Source organism: Molossus molossus, unplaced genomic scaffold (assembly GCF_014108415.1).
Source record: "Molossus molossus isolate mMolMol1 unplaced genomic scaffold, mMolMol1.p scaffold_m16_p_4, whole genome shotgun sequence".
Lineage (NCBI taxonomy): Eukaryota > Metazoa > Chordata > Mammalia > Chiroptera > Molossidae > Molossus > Molossus molossus.
In genome coordinates, this window is record NW_023425377.1 from 97,038,075 (window position 1) to 97,065,625 (window position 27,551).

General features: G+C 41.2%; 1 protein-coding gene across 25 annotated transcripts in view; it reads left to right on the forward strand.

Annotated features, from left to right (window-relative positions):
• RAPGEF2 (Rap guanine nucleotide exchange factor 2) overlaps window positions 1-27,551 on the forward strand; it is a 247,229-nt gene that overhangs the window by 59,861 nt on the left and 159,817 nt on the right. For 19 of the 25 annotated variants that reach the window (XM_036239933.1, XM_036239937.1, XM_036239934.1 and 16 more), the window contains 2 exons: window positions 12,650-12,720; window positions 18,965-19,021. In XM_036239933.1, the coding sequence (XP_036095826.1) occupies window positions 12,650-12,720; window positions 18,965-19,021 (128 nt within the window). Of the gene's footprint in view, window positions 1-3,400; window positions 3,675-12,643; window positions 12,721-15,552; window positions 15,695-15,977; window positions 16,112-18,964; window positions 19,022-27,551 lie in introns of those variants that run through there. The other 6 variants (XM_036239951.1, XM_036239949.1, XM_036239940.1 and 3 more) reach the window with 6 other exon arrangements.

Consider the following 27,551-nt stretch of genomic DNA (forward strand, 5'->3'; position numbering starts at 1 on the left):
GTGATATGATTTAGAAGTTCAGATATCGGCTGGGAGCCATGGTAGACTGGTGGGAAGCACCCGCTGAACTTGGGAAGAAGGAACCTTGTCTTCTGATACCTGAGACTTATAATTGAATTCCTATCTTGCATTCAATGTGTGAGGGTGTCTTATCTATCCTAACAGACTGTTTCTGTGAGGACCAGAATTGTGTTGTACCAATCTCATGTCTCCAAGACGGCGTCCTCCTGGCACGGGGCTTTGCGCAGAGCAAGTATTCAGTACTTTGGATTTCCCTGTGCCCTGGGAGTAAGGGGGAGGAGTGACAGCTGATGGGTCTTGGATCCCCCACCCCCACCCCCCCGTTGAAATTTGGGACTAAGTAGACGTCTTCATTTCTATTGAAACTAGGAGGTGTGTTTAAGCTTCTTTATTACTTTTCACTTCCTGCCATTCTTTATTCCTTAAGCTGTCTACTGCTAAAGCATTGTATTTTGCTTTAAAACCGAAAATTATTGAAGTCAGAAAACAAAACTGAAAAACCAAGATGCTCTTCTGAACATGTTGCCAGGAGGTCTCAGCTGCCTGACACGTTTTGGCCCGAGCATTGCTGATGTCTCCTTCACCCCACGGCACCCTTTTACCTTAGCCTTCCGTAATTGTCGTTAAAAGTTGAAGAAGAATAATGATAGCTGGTGCTCTAAAAGTACCTACTATATACCAAGGCACCTTTCTAAGCACACTGCAAATCTGAACTTGGGTGCTGTTGTCATCTCCGTGTTACGGGTGAGCAAACTGCTGCGGAGAGGTTGAGAGACGTGTCCAAGGGCGCAGCCAGGTGGACCGCAGGCGTACAGTCCCCTTGACGTGTCCTGCCAGCCCCGCAGCCCGGCCAGCAGTTCACACGGAGGGGAGCTGCCTGGCAGGGCTCACGCCGATTATCTGCACTGCCCAAAACATCTTGCCACATTTTCTGCGAAATTTACATTCCGTTCCAAGGCCCAGAATTCCACCAGAAATTTCTAATGTTAGAAATTTAATTAAAATTTATTGAAAAATCTCTTTTTGGGAGGGTCAGAATACCTGGAATGATTTTCTCTGGAAAATTTTGAGACCAGAGCTGGAAGTAAGAGGCGAATGACCTTGTAAATGTGCAGTTTCCCTCCCCACCCCCCACACTCCGGCATTCATAGGATTGCCTAAGTGGGTGTCCCAATGTTTTGCATTTCATCAAGTGAGACCACTGACCTCCCTGGCCACCATTCAAAAGTTAGGGCAGTTTTAAAACAAATCGATTTTTTTCTATTAATGATATGAGACAAAACAATGAGCTACTATAATCTAGTATCAATATAATTTTACAGACTGACATACAAGCAAAACAAACACACACACCGGTTTTAATCCCAAAATAAAGGAGAGCTCGTTAAATTGAATACATTTAGCTGATCCGGAATCTCACCACACCCTCTGGTTTTCATCTTGCCATTCACTGGTGGGCATCTCCCTGTGGACCAGTGTTTGGAACTCCTTCACCAGGAACGGGAATTTCAAGCCTCCGTTCCTTCTCCCTGTGCGGCTCCCCCAGTTCGAGGATTTGGTTGTGGATGTACGAAGCCACCTGCCCTTTGTAACCCCGGCTCTGAAGTAACACGTATTTCAGGAAATGTGGCATTGGCACGGCCCTCTCTTCCTTCTCATCTCCCTTTGTGGTTGTGACGGCTTCTCTGCAGTAGCCGACTTCACAGGGTCATCGTCCTGATTTGTGGAGAATCTCAGTAATGATGCCGAGGGCTTCAGGGGGGTGGGCGATGCCAGAGCATTGCTGCTATGAAGGGCAGAGGTCTGCTTGTCTATGAACGTGATGGACTGCAGCACGTCAGTCTAATGCACACGTGTAAACTGTCACGCGTGCACTGTGCGTCCCGAGCCAATGAGGGAGACGGTGCAGTTACAGAGGATGAGTAACGATATTCAATTTTAGCTTTAAAAGAGAGTTTCAAACGTGATGGAAAGGAGGGATGGTTCAGAAACTGGCCCGCTATTCTTTCTCGTGGAGCACTTGGTTATATATATCCCCTAATTCTTCTCTACAATCTCGTAACGCACTTCTGTTCCTACACCTGCCCCGCCTTCCCCGGGTATTTCTGTTTGGATGGTTCAGCTTCTCTTCGCTTCCACCTCACCTTTTAAGGACAGATCAGAAAGAGGGGAATTCTGAACAGCACCTTAAATTTCTTCAGCATTTCGTTCATGTCTGACTAAGAGAGTTGGAAGGCTTTAATTACACATGTAGAATATTTTCATATTCTTCTTCCTCTAGAAACAGAAACATTGGAGAAAGAAGAAACACCATTGGCGGTTGACTCCTTGGTAAAACGTTCAAGATGGGAAAAACAGATGTCATGTTATTTTGGTCTTTTGTCCTAGAAAAATGGCAGCCGTGAAGTGTTCTATATTTAAAACCTGCTTCTATTCAGAATCGCTTCCTTTTTGCTAAGAGGCAGCGAGGAGCCGGTGTCCTCAGTGACCTGTCCTGCTTGGCTTTCATTCTGTTAGGACTGCCCAAACTCCGCCGCTGTAGTGTTGACATTTGTACAGTGAGTGGTTCAAAATAAGAACTGTTAATTGAGCCTGTGGAATTAGGTCGGTATTTGAAACTCGAGCCATCCTGAGGGGGATTTGTGTGGGCTCTTGGCCCCCTTGTAGAGGGGGAGGTCAGTGGGATGTACGACAGCCTGGTCTGCCCACCCCAACTCAGCAAGACTTCCACAGGGTGTAACCAGAGCCAGACCTTCTGTGGGAAATGAGTTGAACACCCAGCCAAAGGAAGGGAGTATGTTTGGTTGATCTTTAAAAAGAAAAAAAGAAAAAAAACAACCTGAAATGAAAGATAGTTCAAGAATCGTTTTATTAGAGCCATGTGTGTGTGTTCTTAGTCAAATGTTTACATGTTAACTTAAGATGTATTCCTGCACTGCCCGCTGCGTAAAACACGGCTGGCATCACATTTACTGCATGCCGTTTTCCAGGGTGTTGAACTCGGTCTACAGATTTTCTGACTGGAGAGATGACAGAAAGTGAGAGACTTTAAAATGCAGACCTATCTTGATACGTTTGTTCTTGCTTCCTATGAGACGTGAATTCTGGGAGCTGGCTTGGGCTTGGTGGTCACGCATTGTTCTGAAGGGGAAGCACGCAGGCTCTCGAAATGGGGATTGTGGACTGATTTAAACACCTGATATGTTTCTTATTTGTGCACAGGGTGAGGTTTTAGTGACAACTGAAGTGTTGCTTTTTCTGAGAAACGTTAATCTTCACAAATGAAACTTATCTGCGTAAATGGTTGTTTTCCCCAGGACATGACAAGGAGCACAGGGCGTAAGGTGCATCCCAAGTTGCTAAACATCATGCTGCTCGCTCAGTAATCATCAGAACTGCCTTGGGCTGTCTCCCTTTAACTCTTGCATTTTCTTCAATAAGAGATCAACTCTCTGAGAATGAGGATCACATGGGACACTTTGTCCATCCTTTAGAACTTATAAAGTCCTTTCTACTTTCTTTACCTCATCTGCCCAGAAATGGGGTTGCTCTCCGGGCACCCCGACACCGACTCAAAGCAGAGGAGGCACGAGCCCAGCGTGTGCTCTGTAACTCAGATGTCCACTTTGAACTTTTCTTGGTTAAATTAAGAGGTAATCACCTTATCATTACATTTGTCTCAAGTTTAGGAACTGTTCAAAACTCCCCCTTTTAAAAAAAAGATAGTAAAAAATGCCTTTTTCAGAGGAAAACTCTCAAGGAAATTTTAGACACACAGAATAGCTTGAATCTGTACTTTATACTTCTGGAATCCCTTACCCGTGCGTCTTGCTGAGATGCAGCGCGTAGAACCCAAAGCCGAGGGGATGGGTCCAGGCGATGCGTGGATGACAAGTCGCAGACTCACCAGGAAAGCCTGGGTTGGACGTGTGAGTTTGAATGAAATCACAACTGGAGCTTGTTTTCCAGTCAGTGTAAATTAGTAAGCTCAGAAACAGCCTTCGTATGATTTAGAATTGAAATTATATATTTGAGAATTTTACTGAAAATCTTACACTCCTCCATGGGTTCTTGCATTTTCCTGAAGCCTCTGGGGGCTTGAACTACACTGGGGGCCCCAGCAGTCTAGTGATCTGACATTTTGGTTTTAAATGCTCTGGAGCTTCACAAAAACGAATGGGATGTGGAGGCTGGTTTAAAATAAGATTTTTTGCTGATGGGGATGATAGAAATGAAACAATTGTAATGGGGGAGCCGATGTCTGCCCTCTCCTGCCCCCTTTCATTAGGGGCACAAGGAGAAAGGACTCATCATGTTCCCTGAGATGATCTTAAGGAATATTTTTAAATTATTATTATTATTTTTGGATATTTTGTTCAGATAGAGTGGGAGGGGACGAGAGAGAGAGAGAGAGAGAGAGAGAGAGAGAGAGAGAGAGAAACGTCAACGTGAAAGGGACGCATCGAGTGGTTGCCACCCTCATGACCCAATCAGGGCCGGGGACAAACTGCAACCGAGGTACATGCTCTTAGCCGGAACCGAACCCAGGTCTCTCTGGACCGCAGGCCAACGCTCTAACCGCTGAGCCAAACCGGCCAGGGCTTAAGTAATATTTTTAAAGACTAAAATCTCTTGAGGATTTATAATGGAAATGTACCTGTGAGACCTAATGACTTGAGTTTGTTAGTCCCATGAAAGGACTGTTGGTCTGGTTTGCCACCTCGTGGCCACTTATAGAATTGTCTCATCCTATACAAGGTATGTTTCTTTTCCCACAGCTCTGAACACCAAGATTGAAAACACGTTTCTTTTTCTTTCCTTCTTTCTTCCTTTCTTCCTTTCCTTCTTTCTTCCTTTCCTTTTCTTTCTTTCTTTCTTTCTTTCTTTCTTTCTTTCTTTCTTTCTTTCTTTCTTTCTTTCTCTCTCTTTCTCTCTTTCTCTCTCTCTTTCTCTCTTTCTCTCTTTCTTCTTCTTCCTCCCTCCTTCCCTCCCTCCCTCCTTCCCTCTCTCCCTCCCTCCCTTCCTTCCTTTCTTCCTTCTCTCCCCCCTCTTTCTTCTCTTTCCTCCTCCCTTCCCGCTCCCTCCCTCCTCCCTCCCTTCTTTCCTTCCCTGTTATTCTCAGGAGTTTTCACTCTAGGTTTGTGCATACCACCGGCTCTGCAGGAATGTTTCCCTTCTCTTTCTTTGCATCCAGTGCATTCCCTGTCTGAAGCTAGATGCAGAGGTTATAAAGAGGTTTAAAAGAAAACAGAGTAGCTTTGTTCTTTGACCAGGGCTAAGAAACATAAACCCCATGAAAGTTAAGTGACCACACAGCACATGAGGACCACATGAGTGGTACTGGCGGTAAGAACTTCAGTGGCTCAGAAAGGGCGTCATCGCTGCCCGTGGAGATTGGATGAAGAGTGCCTTTCACCAGGGTGAGAGGAAGGGGTGTGTTCTTTGAAGGGCTTTATGATAGGCTGGACCCAAGGATGGCTGGTCATTTGTATGAAAAGGGTGCAGGAGATTGTTGGTGTTTGGGCTTTATTCAGAAGCCAGCCTGGGGAGCTTTGGAAGCAGGTGGTTTTGGTGCCATTCTTGCCACCAGGTGTTACACCGTAGGGTCAGACCGGATCGTGGTTCAACAATCTCAGTACTTGAGTTTTGACTAGGAAAGAATTCAGAGTGAATACTCAAACCATAAGAAAAAGTCTATTTAGAAAGTCACAGAGGTAGAAGAAGTGAGCAGTAGAAGAAATGGGCTCAGGAAATAAGTTACAGAGGCAAATGAATGGCTCTTGGAGCTTAGCAGAGAGAGGGATAAAGGTAAGAAGCCTGGGGTAAGAGGAGGGGGAGGGGAAAGGTACAGGTGTGCTCCCTGAGGGAAAGCCAGCTGGGTCCTTCACCCTAAAGGCTTTTATGGGCGGGGATTTTAGGGGTGGTCCCTGGGGAGAATTGCAATGCAGTACTTATCAGCTTCCCAGGTGTTTCCTTTCATGGTCATAGTCTCTACTGATTGGTCAGTGCCAGAGCAGGGGGTCATCAGTCAACCTGGTCCTGAGGTCAGGCAAGGTGTGTGGCTTGTCTAGTTTTGCTGCTTTTCTGGTCCTGGAGCTGAAACATAGCCTAAATGTATTTGATGTAGGTGAAAACCTCATTGTCTTGGGGGCGTACTGCTTAAGAGATATTCTCTGGCCCCCTTGTTTGTCCCTCTAGACTGTCTACCACATGACTAGCAACATGCCAGGGGGAGGAAGGGTCAGGGGAGGGTCAGCTGCCTGACCAGTGATATGCTAGGGAAGGAAAGGTTACCCTGCGGGTGAAGTCCCTGTTTTCCCAATTTTGTTAGTCCGGGCTCTCCGTCCTGGTGACCTTCTGTACCTGGCCCATTGCCTTTGCTCTGCTCATATCTGCCTAACTGCCTGCCACAGTGTGTTGGGATATGCTTGAAATGATGCTGACAGATAAGTGCTCCAGAGGCAATGGGCACCCTCTGCCCACCAACTCGATGTAAAAATCTGGATTGCTAATTGGACAATTTAGAGGCCCTTTATATGTTTTATATAAATAATTCATTTGACTTTTTTTTTTTTTTTGGATAGAGATATTCACATATGAAAAGGATGCATTAATTTGTAAAAATTCTGATTATACACATATCAGGAATATCTTAAGTTTATATTCTTACTGCATGTTTGTCTTCATATCTCATCGGTAATAAGATCGGCTACCATTCTTTGAGGGTCTGTATATGCCACGTGTTATGAAATTGTGTATCACTTGAGCCACACAGCCTGACCGAGTATATTATTCACCGTGATTTGCAGATGGAGTCTCTAACACAGCCAGGGTCACAGGTCTCAGCAGTGATGGGGATGAGGATGTAAGCTGTTCTCCACCAGACACCAAAGCGCATAAGCTTCCCATGATCCTTCTCAGGATAGTTGTATATGTTTTAGTGTAGAAAAACCTGCATCTCCCACTTAAACTTAGTAGACAGGGGTCTGAGCCTTGGCTAGTTTAGCTTTTAACCTCCTTTTAAATAATGTTCAGGACATAACTCCCTTAATTGCTTGCTAGTGATCTTTGGCCAAGAAGGATAAGTTATCATTATTTTTTTTTTGTCTTTGCAAGAGAGCATGAGTTGGCATTGGTACAGTTCCTGGTCCTGAGACTGCTGTTACTTAAGAAAATTCTTTTTTTTCCCTCCTCATGTTTAAACCCAAGGGCATTTACCAGTGAGGTCTCCATAACGCCAGCTAATTGTAGCAGTTTTGGCTTCACTCTCTTTGATGATTGAAATACAGTATTTTTAAAGGAATCAATCTTCTCTCTTTAAAAAAATTTTATCTTGTAACTGGAACACTACCGTTTGACCACCTTACTTCTGAGTATAGTTTAAACACATAGCTGCACTTATAAAACAAAACTCATTTCAAAGGGAAAAGTTAGATCTGTTTTCCTCCTGGTCTTGTCCTGCGTTGGGAGACTGCAGGGTGGGCGTGCGCCCGCGCCAGGGCAAGGGCCCGAGGGACACAGCTCTCCTCTCCGCAATCCCTCCATCCCTCCATCGTGTCAAAATATACTGAACGCTGTCAGCGAGTCCCGATGCTGGTAAACAAGTGAAATTAAAAACTAGATTTACGTGAACTGTAAGTTTGGTATGAGGCCTGTTAACCTTCTGAAGGAGTCTCCGAGGAGACATTGGAGAGAGCGCAGGCGAAGCGGAGAACATTCCCTCCTGCTTACTCCCCACATGCGTGTGTGGGCGCACGGATTCCGGCAGGCGGGTCTATCAGGTTGTGAACAGTCACGCTCCTAGATAACACAGGGGGTGCTTTGGGATTTCCATACATGGTTTACATTTGGAACCAAAAGAAAAGTCTTTTTTTATGGAAAAATTGCATTTCATTTGGCCTGCCAGTATCTTTGTCCGCTGGGTTTCATTGTTTTTGATAATTTCAATCTGCTTTCAAATAGCATCTGTTTTTGGAAAAAAAAAAAGGATGTCCTTCCTCGGGTAGAAGGAAAGGCTTATTGTTCTAAAAAAAACGCGACTTCCTGATTAGAGCAATGTGTTCCTGTTTGTATTCAAGGCTAGAGAATTATTTGGGGGGAAAATAGCTCACGCTTCTAAAGGGCTATTTAAAATAGTAATAGTCATGTGAGTTTTTATTTGTCGTGGGAGGAGCAGTTGGGGAGGTTAGAAAGTTTTCAGGTTGCATATCATACTTTCCTAACAGAAGTGGAAATGGAAACATTTTAGGTGATTTAACTCTCCAGTGGTTTTTCTTTTTCAATAGCCAAGATTGTTGAAACATAACTTCGCTCTGTAGGTATCTCTTGCTTGTGCAGAGAAAACAGTTAGGATCCAAGAATGTAACATCCTGAAGGCCATACATTTCTCTGTTCGTCTTAAGAGAAACCTCTCTGTTTTATCTCGTTTTCACCGAAGGTTATCAATTCCAGATTGCTTTGAAGAACTAGACTTCCTCTGCTCCTTACCCCTTTGCCTGTTTGTTCCCTTGCTGGATGAGGGCAATTCCATACCAACTCGTAGATTATTTTAATAAAGGTCAACCATGAAGGGGAAACGCGGTTGAAACCTCTGTGTGAAAAGCGAAGGGGAGCAGTTAAGGTGACTTCTAGGAGCGAAGGGTGGGAGCAGTTCCTGGGCAGATATCAGCTGCTGCGCTCGGCTCTCATGCCCTCGAACCTCGTCGCGCACACTGCCATCTCTTTCATTTCTCCTGGCTGTGCTGCCTGAGATTTCCTGCCACTTAGGTTTGTCTGGACTGTGGAAATGCAAATACTGACAGATGATTCTCCCTATGGAAGGTTCAGGGCCCCCACTGGGACACTCACGCCTGGATTTATTTCAGATTGTCTTCCTTTAAAAATGTTTTAAAAATGTGTTTTAATTTTTTAGAGAGAGAGGAAGGGGGGGAGAGAGAGAGAGAGAGAGAGAAACATCAATGCCAGAAACATCCATCAACTGCTTCCTGCACGCCCCCTACTGGGGATTGAGCACACAGCGCAGGCATGTGGCCTGACCAGGAATCAAACCATGGACCTCTCAGTCCATGGGACAGCGCTCAATCCACTGAGCCACACTGGCGGGGCGGGATTGTCTTCCTTTAATTTTTATACGAGGGCACAGTGCCCTAGAATGAGGACTAGTGATGTGAGGCTGCTGGACACTCTGGAAGAGGATAGAAAAACTGATAAGATTCTCAAAAGGCCATATTTGTCTATTTTAAAAAAAAATTGCCCAATTCACCTTGGCCCTAGAAAAGGAGAAAACTTGTCTTTCTTTTTGCCTTTCATTGTTTTTTACCTTACTTGCAATTCCTAATCCTTGGTAAACCTAGTGTTTGGCTACTGGGGTCTTTTTTTTTTTTTTTTTTTTTAGTTCTGACTAAACGCTTAGCCGAGATTCCTCCTTCCTTTCGTTTGCATTTCATTTATTCACCTCTAGTCAAATTTCTTACATTGCTCAGCGTCTGTGAGCAGAGATTTGCTGGTGCCCTTCCCATAGCTTCTCTGCTTTTCCAGTGTACCCAGATCTGTGATGTCACATTCATGGTGCATAGTGGGTCATTGCATTTACTTGTTTGTTCTCTGCCATCTAGACTTCAGTTTCTCAGCATTTCTTGTTAGTTACAGTCACGAGATCTCAAGTTTAGGCAGAATCCATCTTTAAAGTCATCTAATTCAAGCTAGATTATATTGCTTTCCATGTAACAGGTTCCTCTTGAGTACTGTTGTCTGCTCCCCTCATTTATAAGCTCTTTGTGGCATAGACCATTTAAAACGAGTTTCTTTTGAGATGACCTATTCTAAGAGTGAACTCTGGACATAATTGTTGAATTCACTTAAGAAGTTTATAGTCTAGTTAAGCATCTAAAATACATGAAACAGTAGCAAAGGGTTGCTGGTGGTATATTGCTTGAGTGGCCATATTTAAACATCATGATTATTTGAGGTCTGAATGTTTTATTTATGCAGCTACAGACATATAGATGGAAACTGCCTTTTAAGTTTGGTCATGAAGTAATGGTCAGTCTCTTCCCTTCACCCTCTCCGTTTTATAATATCAGCTTCCTGACCAGTGACTTATAGGTGACAATACACCATTATTCTCCACATTCTTATTAAGTAATCAACAATCTTACTTAATTTCCAAGTTATAATTATGCATATTGTTTTAAGATAAAGCTATAATGGTGGTAGTTCTTATTCATGGATATATTCTGTATATTTATGCAAATTATTCATTCGAAGTTAGGTTCATGTATATCATACCAACACATGTAGCAGGTGTGACTTAACTTTATATAGGAACATGACCCCTGTACAACTACGAAACTCCATAATGTTAGGAAATAACAGATTAATAAAGTGCCATTGGGTCAGGGGGCATGCTTCTTACCTTGATTTTGCTTGGTTTGTGTGAGTGAGAAGAGGCTTGATTCCTTCCAGGCCTGTTGTCTCTTAAGACTTAAAGCTTTTCTTTTCTTCATTCTGTTCCTAAGCTTCCAAATTCTTGCTTCCTTCATTTTTTTTTTTTTAAGACTTCTCCCTTCTGCAGTCTTTAGGAATTTTACTTCTTTCTACTACTCCCCCCCACCCCCAAAGTATTTTTGGTAGTATAAATGTATTTGCTTGATGAGTGCTAAATGAATATAAGTAGTCTTGTCTGTTTGCTTAGATAAAAGAATTGTAGGCCTTGGGCAGGTTCCAGTGGGTTGATAGGTGCTTAATGGGAAAAAAATGTAAGACATTTACTATTAGATTCAGAATATAAGCTCTTCAGAAATGGGGGTCTTTTTGTACCATTTGACGGCTGCAATTAAGATACATATTTATAATAAAGTAGAGTGTGAAGTTTAGGATTATTCAGAAGGACATTTTATTATAAGCATTAAAGAAAACTCATTGATCAGGATATTTTTATTGGCTTTCCTTAGATGCAAATAGAATGTTATGATTGGCATCTGATTGCTTCTAAAGAAGGGATTCATTAGTTGTAGGGATGTGCACTTTGTTAACTAGATGGTGGGAAAGGTGGGTTTTTGATTTTTTTTTTTTTTTTTTGTATTGAACTTATAGGGTCTAGCTTTAAGTTTCAGTCCTTAAATAGCTTTTAATAGACTTGTGGGAAGTAACAGTACAGGTGAATACAATTAATTTTTTGAAAGTTGGCCACCAGATGGAGACATTTTAAATTTCCAATATTGATAAATTTTAAATTGGGGCAATTTAGAATTATAAATGAGATGTACTCCTCCCATTAGCTCATTCTTTTATTTTTTTAAAAATAGATTTTTAGAGAGAAAGAGAGGGAGAGGGAGAGAGAAACATCAATCAGCTGCCTCCTGTACGCCCCATACTGGGGATCAAGCCCTCAACCTAGGCATATGCCCTGACCGGGAATTGAACCAGGACCTCTCACTCCATGGGTGGACACTCAATCCACTGAGCTACACTGGCTGGGCTAAAAATACTTTTTACTACAAAAAAATAGTTTAAGCTGAAAACCTTCTTAGTATACTCTTAAAAAGGTTTGAATTCTTTAATCTATAAATCATTGTCCCTATCTATGCCCGTTATGAAATCTAATGACACATATAGTTTGAATTGTTTTGAGAGATATTCCTAAGGCTACAGATATGTTTTTCTTAATTAAGAGAGAGGACTACGTTTAAGTAAAGTAGTACACTGAAAAGTACAAAACAATGTTGAAAAAAAATTAAAGATGTAAGTAATGGTAATACATCCCATGTCATAGATTGGGAGACTTAAAATTGTTAGGATGGGAGTTCTATGTGAATTGATCTACAGATTCAGTGTAGTCCTTATTAAAATTCCTCTGGCTTTTTCCCAGAGATTGACAAGCTGATTCAAACACTCATATGGAAATTCAAGGCACTCAAAAGAGCCAAAACAATCTTGAAAAACTAAATATCGACTCATATTCCTGATTTCTCAAACTGGGCAATCCTAGATATGTATTGGAGTCTTAACATTCCTTCCTAGCTTGTCCAATAAATGTACAAACAGGATTTTGAATTTTTACCCATTTTGACTTTCATGAGTAACTGAATCTTTATTCTATTCTATGTGCTGCAATATGATATAGAAAAACAAACTATCTCTCTCTCTCTCTCACTCTCTTTTTAAAGAAAACATTTAAACTTATTTGTGGTAAGAATAGAAAAAATTTGAATTCATGCTCATTTTGAAGTGTAGTCATGAAATAACATGCATTAATTTTATATTGACTAAGAAAATTATTTGATTTGAATATAGTATTGGTGAATACTTAAAATTTTACTTTTGACATTTGATGTAAAAGTCAGAAAATAGGTGATAAAGAACAACTTATGGGGAGTTTATTTTCATAAGTCTGAGCCAATTTGTCTTCTATTTTAATTGCTCTTGTATATATCCCAACAGCAGTTGTAATGGATGGCATTTGTGCAATTCAGCTTTTCTCTTAATAATGCTTATTTTTAATGTCTAAGAAAACTTGTATTAAAAAACATAAACACCCATGTTTAACTGGGTTTGTAAATCTAGTGACTTAGTTTAGAAGCCTTTTCCCCTGACAAGCCCAGTGATTTCTATCCTTGTTTTCAAACAGGACCTGGAAATAGTGTACTCCTATTTGCATGGCATGGAGGCCTTATCAAACCTGAGGGAGCATCAACTTAGGTAAGTCATTTCAAAGTTAATTATAATAGGATGTGAGAATTTTATGTGATCATTTATTGTAGTTAAGAGCCAGATTAAAGATAATTTATGAACACCCTGCTTCATTGAGCCCCTATACTTGGTTTTCTAGAATTGAATTAAGTTGTATGCATGTAATAACTTCTTTGCACTTGTGCCATGGTGCTATCCTCTCTCCCTCTGCCCCCTCCCTGCACCTCGTCGCCTCAACAGACACCCCTGGGTGAACATACCAGAAGGAGCACTATTTGCCATCCCGGCAAATGAAAACCTACACCTTAGGGCTCAGATACATAAGAAATGAGAATGCTTTTCCCTATTCAAAAAATGATTAGGTTCATTATTTTAGTATGTGTTAGGTCTCTGCACTATATTTATGGCATTAAATTGACATACCCTTTCTGGGAAACAGTTTATACCATAGTTGTTTTTACGTGTTCCACTCACATAAAAATCGTATCACTCCTCTTGTACAGCTGTAACCTTAGCGATGGTTATCTGGCTTCATATGAAAAGACTGAAAACATTTTACACAGTCCAGTGATTTTTACTCTAACCAGTACAGAAAATAAAGGGCCTTGGGCAGATGGATCACATATACAACAGGACATCGTAGGAAGGTTTTGTTTCCTCCAACTCTAGCTAGTTGTGAAACCAGAAGTTTATAAAATTTATTTATTTTGTTAATCCTCTCCCGAGGCATTTTTTTCCATTGATTAAAAAAATTTTTTTTTTCTTTATTGATTTTAGAGAGAGAGAGGCAGGGAGAAGAAGAGAGAGATAGAAACATCAATGTGACAGAACATTGATTGGCTGCCTCCTGCATGCCCCCCACTGGGGATTTGGCCCACAACCTGGGCATGCATCCTGACCGGGAATTGAACCAGTGACTTCTTGGTGCATGGGTCGATGCTCAACCGCTGACCTACACCAGCCGGGCTTCTGTTGATTTTTAGAGAGAGCAGAAGGGAGGGATGAAGAGGGGGAGAGAAAGAGAGAAAAACATTGACGTGAGAGAGACACATCAACTGGTTGCCTCCCGCACGTGCCCTAGCCCGGGACCAGGGATCGAACCTGCAACCCAGGTACATGACCTTGACTGGGAATCAAACCCAAGACCTTCCAGTGCTTGGGCCAGTGCTCTAACCACTGAGCACACTGACCAGGGCCAGCCGTTTTTAATTATGACAGGAATACTTTTTCTATGTATTTCCTCTTTAATCTTTAAACACTAATTAATTTGTGAACATGTCAATTTCATATTTAGTTGTTAATTGAAAAATGTGTCAAGAGGATTGAGTACTTCTAAAATTAAATTTTTAATGAAAATGGTTTAAATTAAAGTAAATTGCAGGTTAAGTGTTTAAAAATTCAGTCAAGTTTTATTAGAAAGGGCAAAACCACAGGGAATTTACAAGATTGGATCAAATTAAAGCAGAATAATTTTTAAAGCCTGTGACTTTCATTATATTTTTTTGATAACTATTCAAAGAAAAAAATGTAGCACCAACTATCTATTTAATAAAAGGCAGTTAATCTTCATATGCAAATGAATTAATTAATATGGAAATATAAATATTTGTTATATGCATATAAAAGCACATGAATAGTATTTTGATGTAATGATGATACTGTATGTATAGCATGGTTGTGAGAATATTTAGAAAATAGGAACTCTAGGCAATAGAAACAGAAAAATTTTAATACTTCTTATGGGAATGTTCAAAATTACCAAACGAGAGATAATAACACAGTGAAGTTCCATTCTCTATTAACCAGCTTTAGAACTATCAATTTCTGCCATTTCAAAGGTAAATTTTGACTAGAATTTACTGATTATTTCAAGGGTGTAGTTTAGTCTATTTATACCTTAGAAAATCTGTTTTGGAGAGAAAACAGTTTTGTTTGTTGACATGAATTTACAAGGGAGAGCCTTTAAGATGTTCATCTTCTTCTGCTTCTGGTAAAAAGTAATTTGTTTCTCACATTTATGCAAAACATCAGCAGAAATGATCTTAAGTCCATTTTTAGAGCAAGAGCAGAATACCCAAATGAGTACTAACTAATAAAAAAAAAAGAGTTACACATAAACTGGATGATTTAGATCAACTGCTTCATAATAATAACCATTTCTGTGGAAAATCTATCATATTTAGATGTTTCTTTGAAATTTCTAAATAAAAGTTTTTACCCCTAGGATTAAATAGAGAACAGTTAAGACTTCTACATAATATAGGTTTCTAATTTGAGAGGGGGGAAAAAAGCAGCTCTTAGATTTCAGTGTGTTTATGCAGTAACGGGCAGTAGAACAACATTAGTCCTCGGCTGGGAGGACGGGAGAGACTTTTATTTGAAATCCTCAGCATTGTGCACTGTTGCGGCCCGTTCACGTGTCAGCAATACTTAATTCTGGGCAATTGACCGACTGCGTTACTGGTGATTGATCACACTCTATGCAGTGTGAAGGTGTTTGGATTTTCACCTAAAAATGACATACTTGCCCTGGCCAGTTTGGCTCAGTGGTTAGAATGATGGCCCGTGGACCAGAGAAACCCGGGTTCGGTTTCCACTAAGGGCATGTACCTCGGTTGCAGTTTGTCCCCAGCTCAGGATGGGGTTGTGTGGGTGGCAACCAGTCGATGTGTCTCTCTCACATCCGTGTTTTCTCTCCTCCTCCATTTCTCCCTCCTGCTCTATCTGAAGATAAATGCAAAAATGTCCTCGAGTAAGGATAAAACAAAAAACCAACCCCCCCCCCCAAAAAACGACACACTTTTCAACACAATGTTATGTTTTTCATGTTTACTTTCCTAGTCCATGTGGATTAGAAGCATCACGTGGGCCAAAGGGGATGAGGTTGCTACGGTTAGGAGTGGAGACCAAAATCTGTAAAAGGCACAGTAAGTGTCTGGGACCCATCAGTGCTGGAAATAAGAGCCTGCTGAACTGTGTGCAGGTATTCTTTAGCGTTGTGGATTAGTGCAATTAATACTACACGGATACTTTTAGATCATCACAAAACAACTAAATTAGGGTTAGTATATTCTCTAGTCAAGGTCAACAGGCTTTTGATAAAACATTCTCTGACAATGTTTAAGGATAAAAAACTTTTGGTACTTTTTAAATTTATTAGAATATTGTCATATAGAAGATTTTATTATGATTTTTCTTTGATGCACTGGTAAAATTTATTTATCCTGCCGACAGTTACTGATTATGTCATGCCTACTGTGTGCTAGATGCTGATGTAGGCCATGGAGGTACAGCATGGAAGTAGACCGGACCGCTGCCATTGTGGAGCTTACGTTCCCAGTGCGGCAGACACGATTTAGGGAGTGGGTCAGTGTTGTTCGATTCAGATGTACTGGACCTGGTAAGAGTGGGCCTGGGCTGCTTTGACTTTGTAGTAGTCAAAGGGAGGTAACATGTGAGCCAGGCAGGTGTAGATGCTCTGTCACGGGACCAGGTTTGATGTACGAGACGACAGGTTTTGTGGCACAGTAAGATAGACTTAAGTAATTAAAGTACAGTAGGTATAGGGCCCTGTACTCAAGGATTAGGAGCTTGTATTTTCTTCTGAATGTAGTGGAAATTAAGAGCAGAGGTATGAGGAGATCTGACTTACCATTTGCAAAGGTCTGTCTGGAAGTTATGTGGAGAATGGACAATAGGTATGCAAAAAGTGGAGGCAGCAAGGTCTTCCCTTGCAGTTCTGGGGAGAGATAATAGTGGGATCATTGTGGCTAATGCTAGGTTTTCACAGGGGAGATGGTGACCTGGGTTTGTTTGGAAGGATATATTTTGGAAACACATGCTGGCAGAAAGATGGGATGAGAAGAAAAAAGAGAGGAGTCAAGGATGAGGTCTCCAGATTTTTGGATTGAAAACTGGGTACTGATTGTGAGGAAGGAGATTTTAGGGGAAGAAGTTCAAGATTTGTTTTGGACATTTTGAACATGAAATGGTCATTAGATGAGTGGATATCATGGTGAGAGATTAGGTCTGGGGCATTGCTGTGGAAGTCACCGGTTAATACATTAAATTTGAAATCAGACTGGGTGAAATTACATGGTGCACAGGAGAAGAGGGGTGATGGGTCCCTGAAGGTGATATAGAACCTGTAGAAGTCAGGGAGAGGGATTGAATCAGGGGAGAATCCAACGGAGACAGAAAAGGTGACTAATGAATTATAAGAAAAACCTGGAGTCTGGCCGGTGTGACTCAGTGGTTGAGCGTCGACCCATGCACCAAGGGGTCACCAGTTTGATTCCTGGTCAGGGCACATGCCCAGTGGGGGGCATGCAGGAGACGGCCAGCCGATGTTCTCTCTCATCCATGTTTCTGTCTCTCTCCCTCTCACTTCCTCTCTCTCTCAAATGAATAAAGAAAAAAAAATTAAAAAAGAAAAAGGGAAACCTGGAGACCAAGGACAGACAGCCTAGAGAAACTTCATCAGTTGCTGCTGACAAGTGGAATTACGACATGGACAGAAAGGATTCAGATAGCACAGAGGATGCTGATAACTTTTTAGAGCCTTTTCTTTGGAGGTTCAGCAATCAAATGGTGGGAGAGTGGAAGAGGGGGAGAAAATGAAGACAGTGCATAGACAACGCTAAAAGGATTCCTGACATGGGAAGAGCCGAAAGTGGATAATAGCTGGATGTGTTTATATGTTAGAGGAAGTGACTCAGGAGAGAGGAGGAAAGATGGCGATGTAGAGTCTGGGGGTAAGCTTGCCAGGAGGGCAGGTCTTACGGAGGAGAAGGGTGCGATCCAGTGATGGGGCTGGGGCCAGGGACCCTTCTTTCATTCCAACAGGAAACAAGGCAGAGCCTTGTTTACTTAAGACCAGGTAGTTGTAGACCCATCACTGGTGACGATCATCCTTTTCTCTGAAGAATTTGTGTGATTCAATCTATGGAAGAAAACTGTATGTTTAATGATGTGTGTTCAAGGTTCGACGCTGACTCCTAGAGTTGTGACATTTGGTTTGGTGTTTAAGTGAGGCAGGGAGAGGATAAGAAAGATCTCTAAAATAGGGTGGTGGTAGCAGAAAGAAGGAGGCAAATGAGTACCCAAGAGACCTGTGTTTAAGGAAAAATCAAGAGCATGTAGTGTTTATTAGATTTAGCAAGCAGAGGAAAGAAAGATGGGTAGCGGTTGATCCCAGTGGTTCATAGACTGGGGACTCATGGACCAAAGTGGAGGTGCTGTTGGAAAAATCACCTTTGGCCCTGGCCAGTGTTGCTCAGTGGTTAGAGCATCGGCCTGTGGTCCAGAGAGACCCGGGTTCAGTTCCCGCTAAGGGCACGTACCTCGGTTGCAGTTTGTCCCCGGCCCTGGTTGGGTCGTGCGGGTGGCAGCCACTCGATGTGTCCCTTTCACGTCGATGTTTCTCTCTCTCTCTCTCCCTCCTACTCTATCTGAACAAAAAATGGAAAAATGTCCTTGGGAGGATAAAAAAAAAAAAAGAGAGAGAAAAAAATCACCTTTGTAGCCAACATTTTTTTTTTCTTTCTGTGTACTAGTTTCTCCACAGGAAGACATGACATCATCATTCTATTCTTTTTTGCATTTCTATATTTTTGGGAAAATTTACTTGGGCTTAATATAATAGGCTACTTTTTGAAGATGCTATTCTTGAGGTACTTTAGAATATTTTAACATTTACTCATGTTTTCCACAATTTGCATAATTTTTTCCTCAGGAATGAATCAGCTGAAACAACAATTCAAAACTTGTAAAGCTTCCATTTAGTCATTAGTCATAAAAACACTGAGTTACTAAAAGCCTACTTTCAGCTGAAATTCCATACTGTTAGGTAACATTAATATTGAGCTATGAATGAAGTTATCACTTTTTAAATAAGTAGGTTTTTCTTTCTAAGTCTCCTTCTTGTTTTTTTTGTTTACCTTAGAGAACATTAATCAGTCCAAATGTCACTTACAAACTATAAAAAACACATACAGTTTTGTTCCCTATAAGATAAATGTGGCAAAGTTGACATCTAACAATATGTTTTTTTCTAGCATCTCTTTATCAGATTTTATTTTACTTTATTTTGTTATCTTAGGCACCAAAAATATTGATCTTGAGGCTAGTAAATAATTTTGACAAGTGATAACTAATCTTACCTTTCTAGACTACATGGTTCATTTATGTTTTTAAACTATTAGAATGTTTTTTCATGACAAATGTTGAACTCATGTCTTTATTTCTTTTACAGGTTAATGTGTGAAACTGTGAGATACGAAAGACATGAAGCAAATGAAGTTTTATACTAGTAGGTGTTTCCGTTCTCTTTGTACATTGTATAATGCAGTGGCTAAAGACTTTCCTTAAAGAATCAAAGCAGTATTAGTAACAGCCGGCTATGTCAGCATTATCTTATTTTTGCACTAACTTATTTTTCATAGTTTAGAAATGTGAACCATTGCAGCTATTTCCTGACATAAATGCTTACAGTTCTTTGCTGATAACTTCACACCTGTAGCTGTATATCTCTCACATGTGAGTCAGCTATATTATTTCACATTATGGGGTAATTTGACATTTTTTATCATTTTGAAATAAGAAGTAGTACAGAGTCTTTTTAGCAGAACAAAATCTGCTATTCCCACAACCAACACCAGATGAGATGTAAAGGTAGCATAAATACTGTGTTTTTGCTTATAATCTTTCAGAAACAGAAAAATAAGCTGCTCACATCTCTTTAGGCAGTTTCTTCTTTAAATAATAGTGATATTTTTTTAAGATGTGTAATATATTTCTTGGAAAAAAAAGACAACTAATTTTTTAAAGATTGCGATAAACGCATAGTGGATAAATATTGTTGTATTAATATATGTAAACTATGACTTACCAGACATAATATTTTGTTAATAATGTTTGCCATGACTGACGGTTGTTCTGTTGACTTTCCTTCCTGTTTTTCAAAGCAGTTATTAAATAATTACTTCCCATACATGTTATAGGGACTAGTTATTGAAATAAATAAAACACAGCTTCTGCCTTTATGGAAGCAATAATCTCTTGAGGGAAGTAGAAGTAGAATAAAAGGGAATCAACAACAACAAAAACTAACCAAAATGACTGAGAATATAAGAGGGTTGAAGAAGTGCAAGGGGAGGCTTGGCTGACATGGGGAGCATCTCAGAGAAACAGCCTTCTGAACTAGGTCTCAAAAGTGTGCCCACTGGTCTAGTGAGACCTTCTTGCAGAAGAAACAGTCTGTACAGCGACACAGAAAACTGAAGGGCCCTGGCTTGATGTTTGAACATGGTAATAATGTTGGTATGACTGGCATGTGGTGTGTGTCAGGATGATGAACCAAGAGAAGAGACAGGCTAGTCATACTTGCTTGTAAATGTGGAATTAAAAAAAAAGTTGGTCTCGATTTTTTGGGCAACTGAAAATGAGCTTTCTCCCTCAAATAATATTTTATTGTGGAAAATTACAAATGTTTCCAATATTAGAGACAATAGCATAACAACCCCCCCTCCCCCGGCTATGTACTTATCATCTGCATTGTCAATTGATGGCCAATTTTGTTTCATCTTTTATTTTTTTATTATTTTTTTATCCTCACCCAAGGATATTTTTCCATTTTTTGTATAGATAGAGTGGGAGGGAGAGAGAGGAAGGGAGAGGGAGAGAGAGAGAGAGAAACATCGACGTGAAGGGACACATCGAGTGGCTGCCACCCGCACGACCAACCAGGGCTGGGGACAAACTGCAACTGAAGTACGTGCCCTTAGCGGGAACCGAACCCGGGTCTCTCTGGACCGCAGGCTGACGTTCTAACTGCTGAGCCAAACTGGCCAGGGCATGTTTCATCTTTTATTCCCCCTCCCCTACCTCCAACTGGATTACTTTGAAGTAAATCCAGATGTATCATTTCATTCATAACTATTTTGATATGTATCTTTATCTGTAAAAGATAAAGACTTAAAAGTTAACCACAATATTATTATCAAACTTTAAAAATGATTCTTTGTGTCATTAAAATATTAAAATTTCTTTGTCTCAGAAAATTTTTTTGATAGTTTTTTTATTTGAATCAGATCTGAATAAGGTCCATCCACTGTGATATCTTTCTAAAGTCTCTTGGTGGCCAGTTTTCAAGCAGCAAAATGACATTCCCTCCAGGAAACTGTCATTTCCGTAAATGCGATGATGGGTTAGGGTGGGTTAGGTTGAGGATGGGTAGGGAGGTCAGCAAGGAGGCAGTGGCCTCATCTGAGGTCACAAGTGCTTGAACTGAGGCAAAGACTGAAGGAATGAGAAAATCAGGGGTGTATTTTACAAAAAAAAAAAAAAAATACAGGCGGACGAGATTGGAATGATTCATAGGTTATAATCACCCATGGGCTTTTTAGCAGGGTGTTGTAAATATCCATCTAGGGCTTAAAAGAACACAGACCAAGTATAGAAGAATAATAAATGACCAAAACATCATTGATATTGAGAAGACGAACACCAAGGGCAAATGCTTTTTAACATGCTTATTCTTGAAGAAGTCAAGCTGTAAACAACTTAGAATATTTGCTTCCTTTAGGAGCAGTTAGAAGCTATCAGTGGAATTGGGTATACAGACGACAGGGTTGGAAATCTCTGATGAATGTTATGGACATTTATTGAAACAGTCTAGTGGTAGTCAGCATCAAGTTTCTGTTATTTTGTCCTTCCCATCTGAAGCATGGTTTTGGTGGTATTGATGATGAGGTAACAGACATTTTACTAGCCCTCCCCATGACCCACATACTCCAGTAAGTGCTTTATGTGCCATAATTACCTACTCCTTATAGCTGTCTTGTGAGGTAGGTATCATCGCCCCAGTTTTCCACACGAAGGGGCTGAGGCTTTGAGAGGATGAGGACTTGCCCAAAGTCTCACTGCTCAAAGTGGGACCGGGATCGGAGCCCAGACATTGCGATTCCGCAGCCTTGGTGGTTACCCCGCTCAGCAGCATCTTCTAGGCTTTTCTCTGCCACCGTAAAAAATGGCACCAGAAAAAAGGATGGCTCGATCTTGAAAATATCATGCTAAGTGAAGACGTCGGAGAGAAGAAGTTAAGAACCATATGATTTCACTCATATGTGGGATATAAAAGTAAAAGCAACAAATAAACAAAGAAGTAAATATTCATAGACACGGACAAGGGCCTGGTGGTTCAGAGGGAAGGAGGCTGGGGATAGTAAAAGGTAAAGGGGGTCAAATATGGTAATAAGATGATATGATTTTGGGTGCTGGGCACACAATGCCATATATACAGATCATGTATCATAAATGTGCACTTGAAACCTGTATAATCCTCTTAATCAATGTCACCCCAGTAAATTTAATTGAAAATGGTAATGCTTGTGTACATGTTGGGATGAGCACAGCATCTTTTGTGTTACTGGCCTCCCCAGTGCCGATGGTGACTGCAACCCACCAGCAGCTTTGCCTACGTTATCCTGACTCCCTAACGGTTTGTACTTACTATATTCATTTATATTGAAAGTGGATTACAGTGACTTTAAATATACCTGGGTTTTTTGTTTGTTTGTTTGTTTGATTTTTTAAGTCAATTTATACAGTGAATGTGAGCTGTGCTGATAATGCAAAGCCATGTTTTAGACAATCTTAAATGGAAGGCCTGTAGGCTGGCGTTTGTAGCAAGAGTTGATTTGAACAGTTGCTCATTTTGGATTGGTTAGAATTCGGTGCCACGTTAGTAAGCCATGAAAAGTCTGTGGATATTCAGTTGATCATCACTTCATAAGACCCAAAATTCAGAGGCTAAATGTAGATTCACTTAATCAGAGTCCTAGTATTTGGCCAATCCTGTGATGAAAGGGAATTGTATCATTTTCTTCTGTGAACTCTGAACAAACATGTTTCTGCCCTTCCCAATTTGTGTAGGTGCAGTTTTGGAAATTAAAGAACCCTTATATTTGTGGTGTATATAAATCTGTGATAACTTAATACCACCTCTCTTTTGGGGACCGGTTGTTATTACTTCATGGGGGAAATGACTTGTCTGTTCTTGTTCTGCCTTGAACTTAAACAACACAGTGTAGCCAGAATATCAAAGACGGTCAGACTTTGATTTTAGGACCAAGAGATGATTATTCATTTTCTTTATGATGTTTGTGTGCTGGCGACATCTGAGTCTATGGTTTTAATAATTTCACCAGGTAAATATAATATTCTTTTGATCTACCTCTGTACCTTACTTTTCTCATCTATAAAATGGAGACAATAATAACAGTGCCTGCTTTTAGTGCTGGTGTGCGGAGAAGGTGCAGCCCTTCGCATAAAGGGTTAGAGCAGCACATGCGTTCCTGGGCAGTGCAGACTGCTCTCATCCTCCTCCTTCTCATTTACGTTTCGGACTCTCCATGTTTTAGCTGCTTTAAACTTTTGTTAGGAAGGAATTATGGTGGTGATGCTCTACCTCCCATAGTTTACTGTTTTAGCAGAAGTCAGCAGGGTGACAAAAATGCTGTTTTTATCCGCACCCGAGGACATTCTTGGGTGGAAGAGGGAGGAAGAGAGAGAGAGAAACATCGATGTGAGAGAGACACATCGACTGGTTGTCACCCACACGACCCCAACCGGGGCCGAGGACACAACAGCAGCCGAGGTACGTGCCCTTAGCGGGAACCGAACCCGGGACTCTCTGGTCTGCAGGCTGATGCTCCAACCACTGAGCCAAATCGGCCAGGGCAAAAAAAAAAAATTAAAAAAAAAAAAAATGCTGTTTTAAATTGTATTGAGATCAGGGGGAGAGTTGTGGTTTTGAGAAAATTAAATTTTTAAAAATTTAGAGTTGCCCATTTAGAATCTCGATGTATTTGTTTGCACCAGAAAGTTAGATAAAATGAGAACTTTTTACGCAGGGGACAAGAATGTCAGGCAATTTCTCTCTTCCTGTCATTTGTTATCTACTCCATCCTAGCTGTATCGCAGGCTCGGGAACACTGCGGTGGGTGATATAAATTCCTGACCCGAGGGACTTTAATTTAAGATATCTTTATTTAAGAATTTAATCTGAGATGAATAAAATGAGTGAGTCCTTTTAGTTTTAGCTTTTCTTTAATGGCCACCCATCTTCTCTGTTTCAGTTTAATATATAGTTATATTTAAAGTGCTATAAACCTTTGGCTCAGAAATTCAGTCGTTAGAAAATTTTAAGTCTACACACATGTGCCCACACTGCACAGTGTGTGACTGTGTACCTAATGCCCGTTTCCCACATGTGTGTCTGCCTGAATGCTTTGGGTTTCTAAGCCGTTTGTTAGGCATTTCATCTCTGTTTATTGCTGGAGAAGAAATTGTTCCAACATAAAAAAAAATTTTTTTTTTAAAGCTGCATTGAGGCCCATGGAGTCTGAAAGCATTTTCATTTAAATTTGAAAATGTGCAGTTTAGAACCTCAGGCCTCAGCTGCACTTCCATTGCTTTAGTGGTGTTTTCACTCGCTGGCTCGGTTTTCTGGTTTACCAGCAACTTCCCCAAATCCCTTCTCTGCAAGGCCACCCCCCAGTGCTGTCCGCATCGCGCTATCCCACCTGCCGCCCCGCCAGCTTTGCCCGAGCTTGGCTTTCTGTTCACAGTCCCCAGCACACCAGCAGCTGCATTTGCCCCGCATCCCCCTGGTCCCTCCGGCAGGAATATGTCCGCGGGCGGTTGATTATTCCTGTTCTCACCTGTACTGCAACCTCTCCCCCCTTTCCTGCAGGCTGCAGGTGTGCCAGGGGCTTCCGTCGTTGAACAGTTCTCATTGGATTCTTTGGCCCACACCCAGAGGTCCTAACTTTTGTTAGGAAGGAATTATGGTGGTGCTGCTCTACCTCGCATAGTGTTACTGTTTTAGCAGAAGTCAGCAGGGTGACAAAAATGCTGTTTTTATCCTCACCCAAGGGTTCGGTTCCCCTATAAGCCTCTCTCCATCAGCGCCCTTGTTTTCGCTCACCTATACGACTCTTCAGACTGGCTTAGACTTTTCATCTCAAATACATGATTATGCCAAAAACCAAAGTGAAAAGGGTTCGGTCCCGGTTCGGTTCCCGCAGTATTCTTATACTGCTTTTTCCTTCCTGATCTGGCCAAGCTTTTCTGTGACGTTACAGTCTTGTTTTTAGGTGATTGCAAACACATCTACTGCCCAGGTTGCTTTAGTTCTTTTTTTTTAAAGAAGCAAAATACTTCAAATCTTCTTTTCATTCTTCCCCAGCAAGATGTAACCACTATTTTGAAGTATCCTTCTTGTCTATCTTTCCATAATATTACTCTACTTGTGGGTGTATATAAAGAAAATGGTGAAACCATTGTATACCATTGGTCATACAAAAATACATAATAACGTTTTGTCTTTGAGCTTATTGCTTAGAGCCCCAGCAGAGGAGGAAAAAAAATAAGTACAAATAATTATTAAACTTTGTGATAAACCCAGTAACAGAAACAATCTATTTGAGAAAAGGATTACAATTATTAGTGTCTGAAGCCATCTGCAAAGTGGAAGGTGGCCATTGTTGGAAGTTATTTTTTTAAACGACGGAATACTTTGTTCATCGGAAATCCTACTCAGCTCACCCAGTTGCTGTTATGGTGGAAAGAGAGCTGGACAGTGGAGTCCCAAGGGGCTCGCCAAGTGCATGTTGAACACTTCTCATCTGAAATGCTGGGCTCCCAAAAGGACAGAGGATAATTTGTTGTAAAGTTCTTTTCACTTTGGTTTTTGGCATAATCATATATTTGAGATGAAAAGTCTAAACCAGTCTGAAGAGCCGTGTAGGTGAGCGAAAACAAGGGCGCTGATGGAGAGAGGCTTATAGGGGAACCTGCAGGTGACAGGTGGTGGAGAGGCAGAAACTTAGGAGGACTTTGTTTTCTGCTTTTATCCTTTGGTGGGCTGATGTTGCTGAGACAGTGGATACAAGAAAAGAAACAGGTGTTTTTCTCTTTCGGGTCACTGTGACCCTCTGGGAATTCTTGCTAGTTGTCTCCACTGAGTTATTGGAAATTTGTTAGCCTTCATTTTATTTCCCTCTCTTGTTTTTTAGCTCAAGATGGGAGCCAATACCCCTAGGGTGATAACAATTCTGTCTCCATTTCTCCCTGATGCCAACAGCTTTGTTTTGAACATGGTATAATATCCTGGGTAGTATAATGCAGCCTTTCTTTCTAAAATACTCCAAAAAAGTCTGTGTTGATGTAACATGTGGTCTCAGTTGTACCTAACCCCTCGCTGTGTCCCCTCCTCTCTGTGAATGGTCTTCCTAACTACTATTTTTGGACATTTCACTGGTTGCATCACCCATTCTTATTTATCATATGATCATCATCTTTGTGTTTCTCTGTCTTATTGCCCCTGGTCATGTCGCCCATGTCAAGCATCGTAGAGGTGCTTCTTCACTCCTGGGCCGCTCTGGCTTGTGTTCACGCCCTCCTCAGGCCATACTCTGTTGGGATAAACTCGGAGAGCACTAACTTCCAGTCCCCAGTTGTTTGGATTGTGCATGGGTACTGTTCTTTCAGTTTCTATTTGTTGTCCCCCACTCCCAAAGACTTAGATGCCTGTGTTTGTGGCTTGCGGGAGGTCCATTTTGAGCTATGTGTTATGCTAGCTCAATATTTTCTGCCCACAGTCATCTACTCCACTCCCTTTTTTTTGCTTATACTTTTATTAGCATTTATTTTATGCTGAATTTACTCTTGGGCCATAAGTTTTTGTTCAGTTTCTTTGGGACACCTTTTTCTTTTGTGCAGCCTCCTCCTCTGGTCAGGAGCAATCTGCTCCTCTTCAGTAGGGTCCTCTCCACATGGCGGGGAGAGCTCACGTGTGGCTTAATCTGTGCAGCCTCCTCCTCTGGTCAGGAGCAATCTCCTCCTCTTCAGTAGGGTCCTCTCCACGTGGTGGGGAGAGCCCATGTGTGGCTTCATCCACCCGTGAGCTCTGTCAGTTCTGCGCCGCATCTCGGGAGCTTTGTTCACCTGGACGTGCTCAGTGACCAGAGAACCTACATCTAAACCCTGAAGTTCAGCATTGCTCCCTGCATTTTTAAGCATGTGCAGCAAAAACTCAGCACTCTTTGGACCACTGACCCTGGGTCCAGCCCCACTGTTTGGCATGGACACACCTACCAACTCCACCGTTGCAATGACAGACTGGCACGCATTGCTACTGTGAAGTGACGTCCTTCAGGGTCTTGGTGGTTTTTTGCATGTGCATACCCTTGATGGCCTGGGCAGTTTCACAAGTGTTCTTAAAGTGAACATGAAGATTTGAACCTCTTGATTTGCATGATTTTGTGGGGTTTTCTGGGTCAAGTGACTAGCGAACAATTTTCAGAGGTCACCTCAGGCTGCTTACGGGAAGAACCTGGCACTCTCATTTTGTTACTGCCTTTTTCTCAGCCCCTTTGCCTTCATTGCCATAAGTTGGTTTTTTGATTGATTAGGCTCCTCTGAAGTTTTCTCAGTGTATTAACAGCTTAATAAAGTGGCCTTTACACGTTATTTATTTATTTATTTATTTATTTATTTTGCCTTCTAACAGTCACCTTTACTGATTTAATTAGTTTTCTTCTTATTTATTGGCTTATTATTAAACTTGATCACTTGTTTTAGTTAGCTTCCTGCATTATAAATAGGGAATGTGGAGCAGCACATTTAGCTCTTTCATGAGGAGACTTCGCCACCTTGTGGACTTGTAGGGTATTACTATAGAAGTTCTTTAAGCCTGGCTTCATTTTTCCAGTTTCTGGCAAATGAAACTCACATCTTAAATTTTCAGACACTTTAATACCATATCTGAGTTGGTG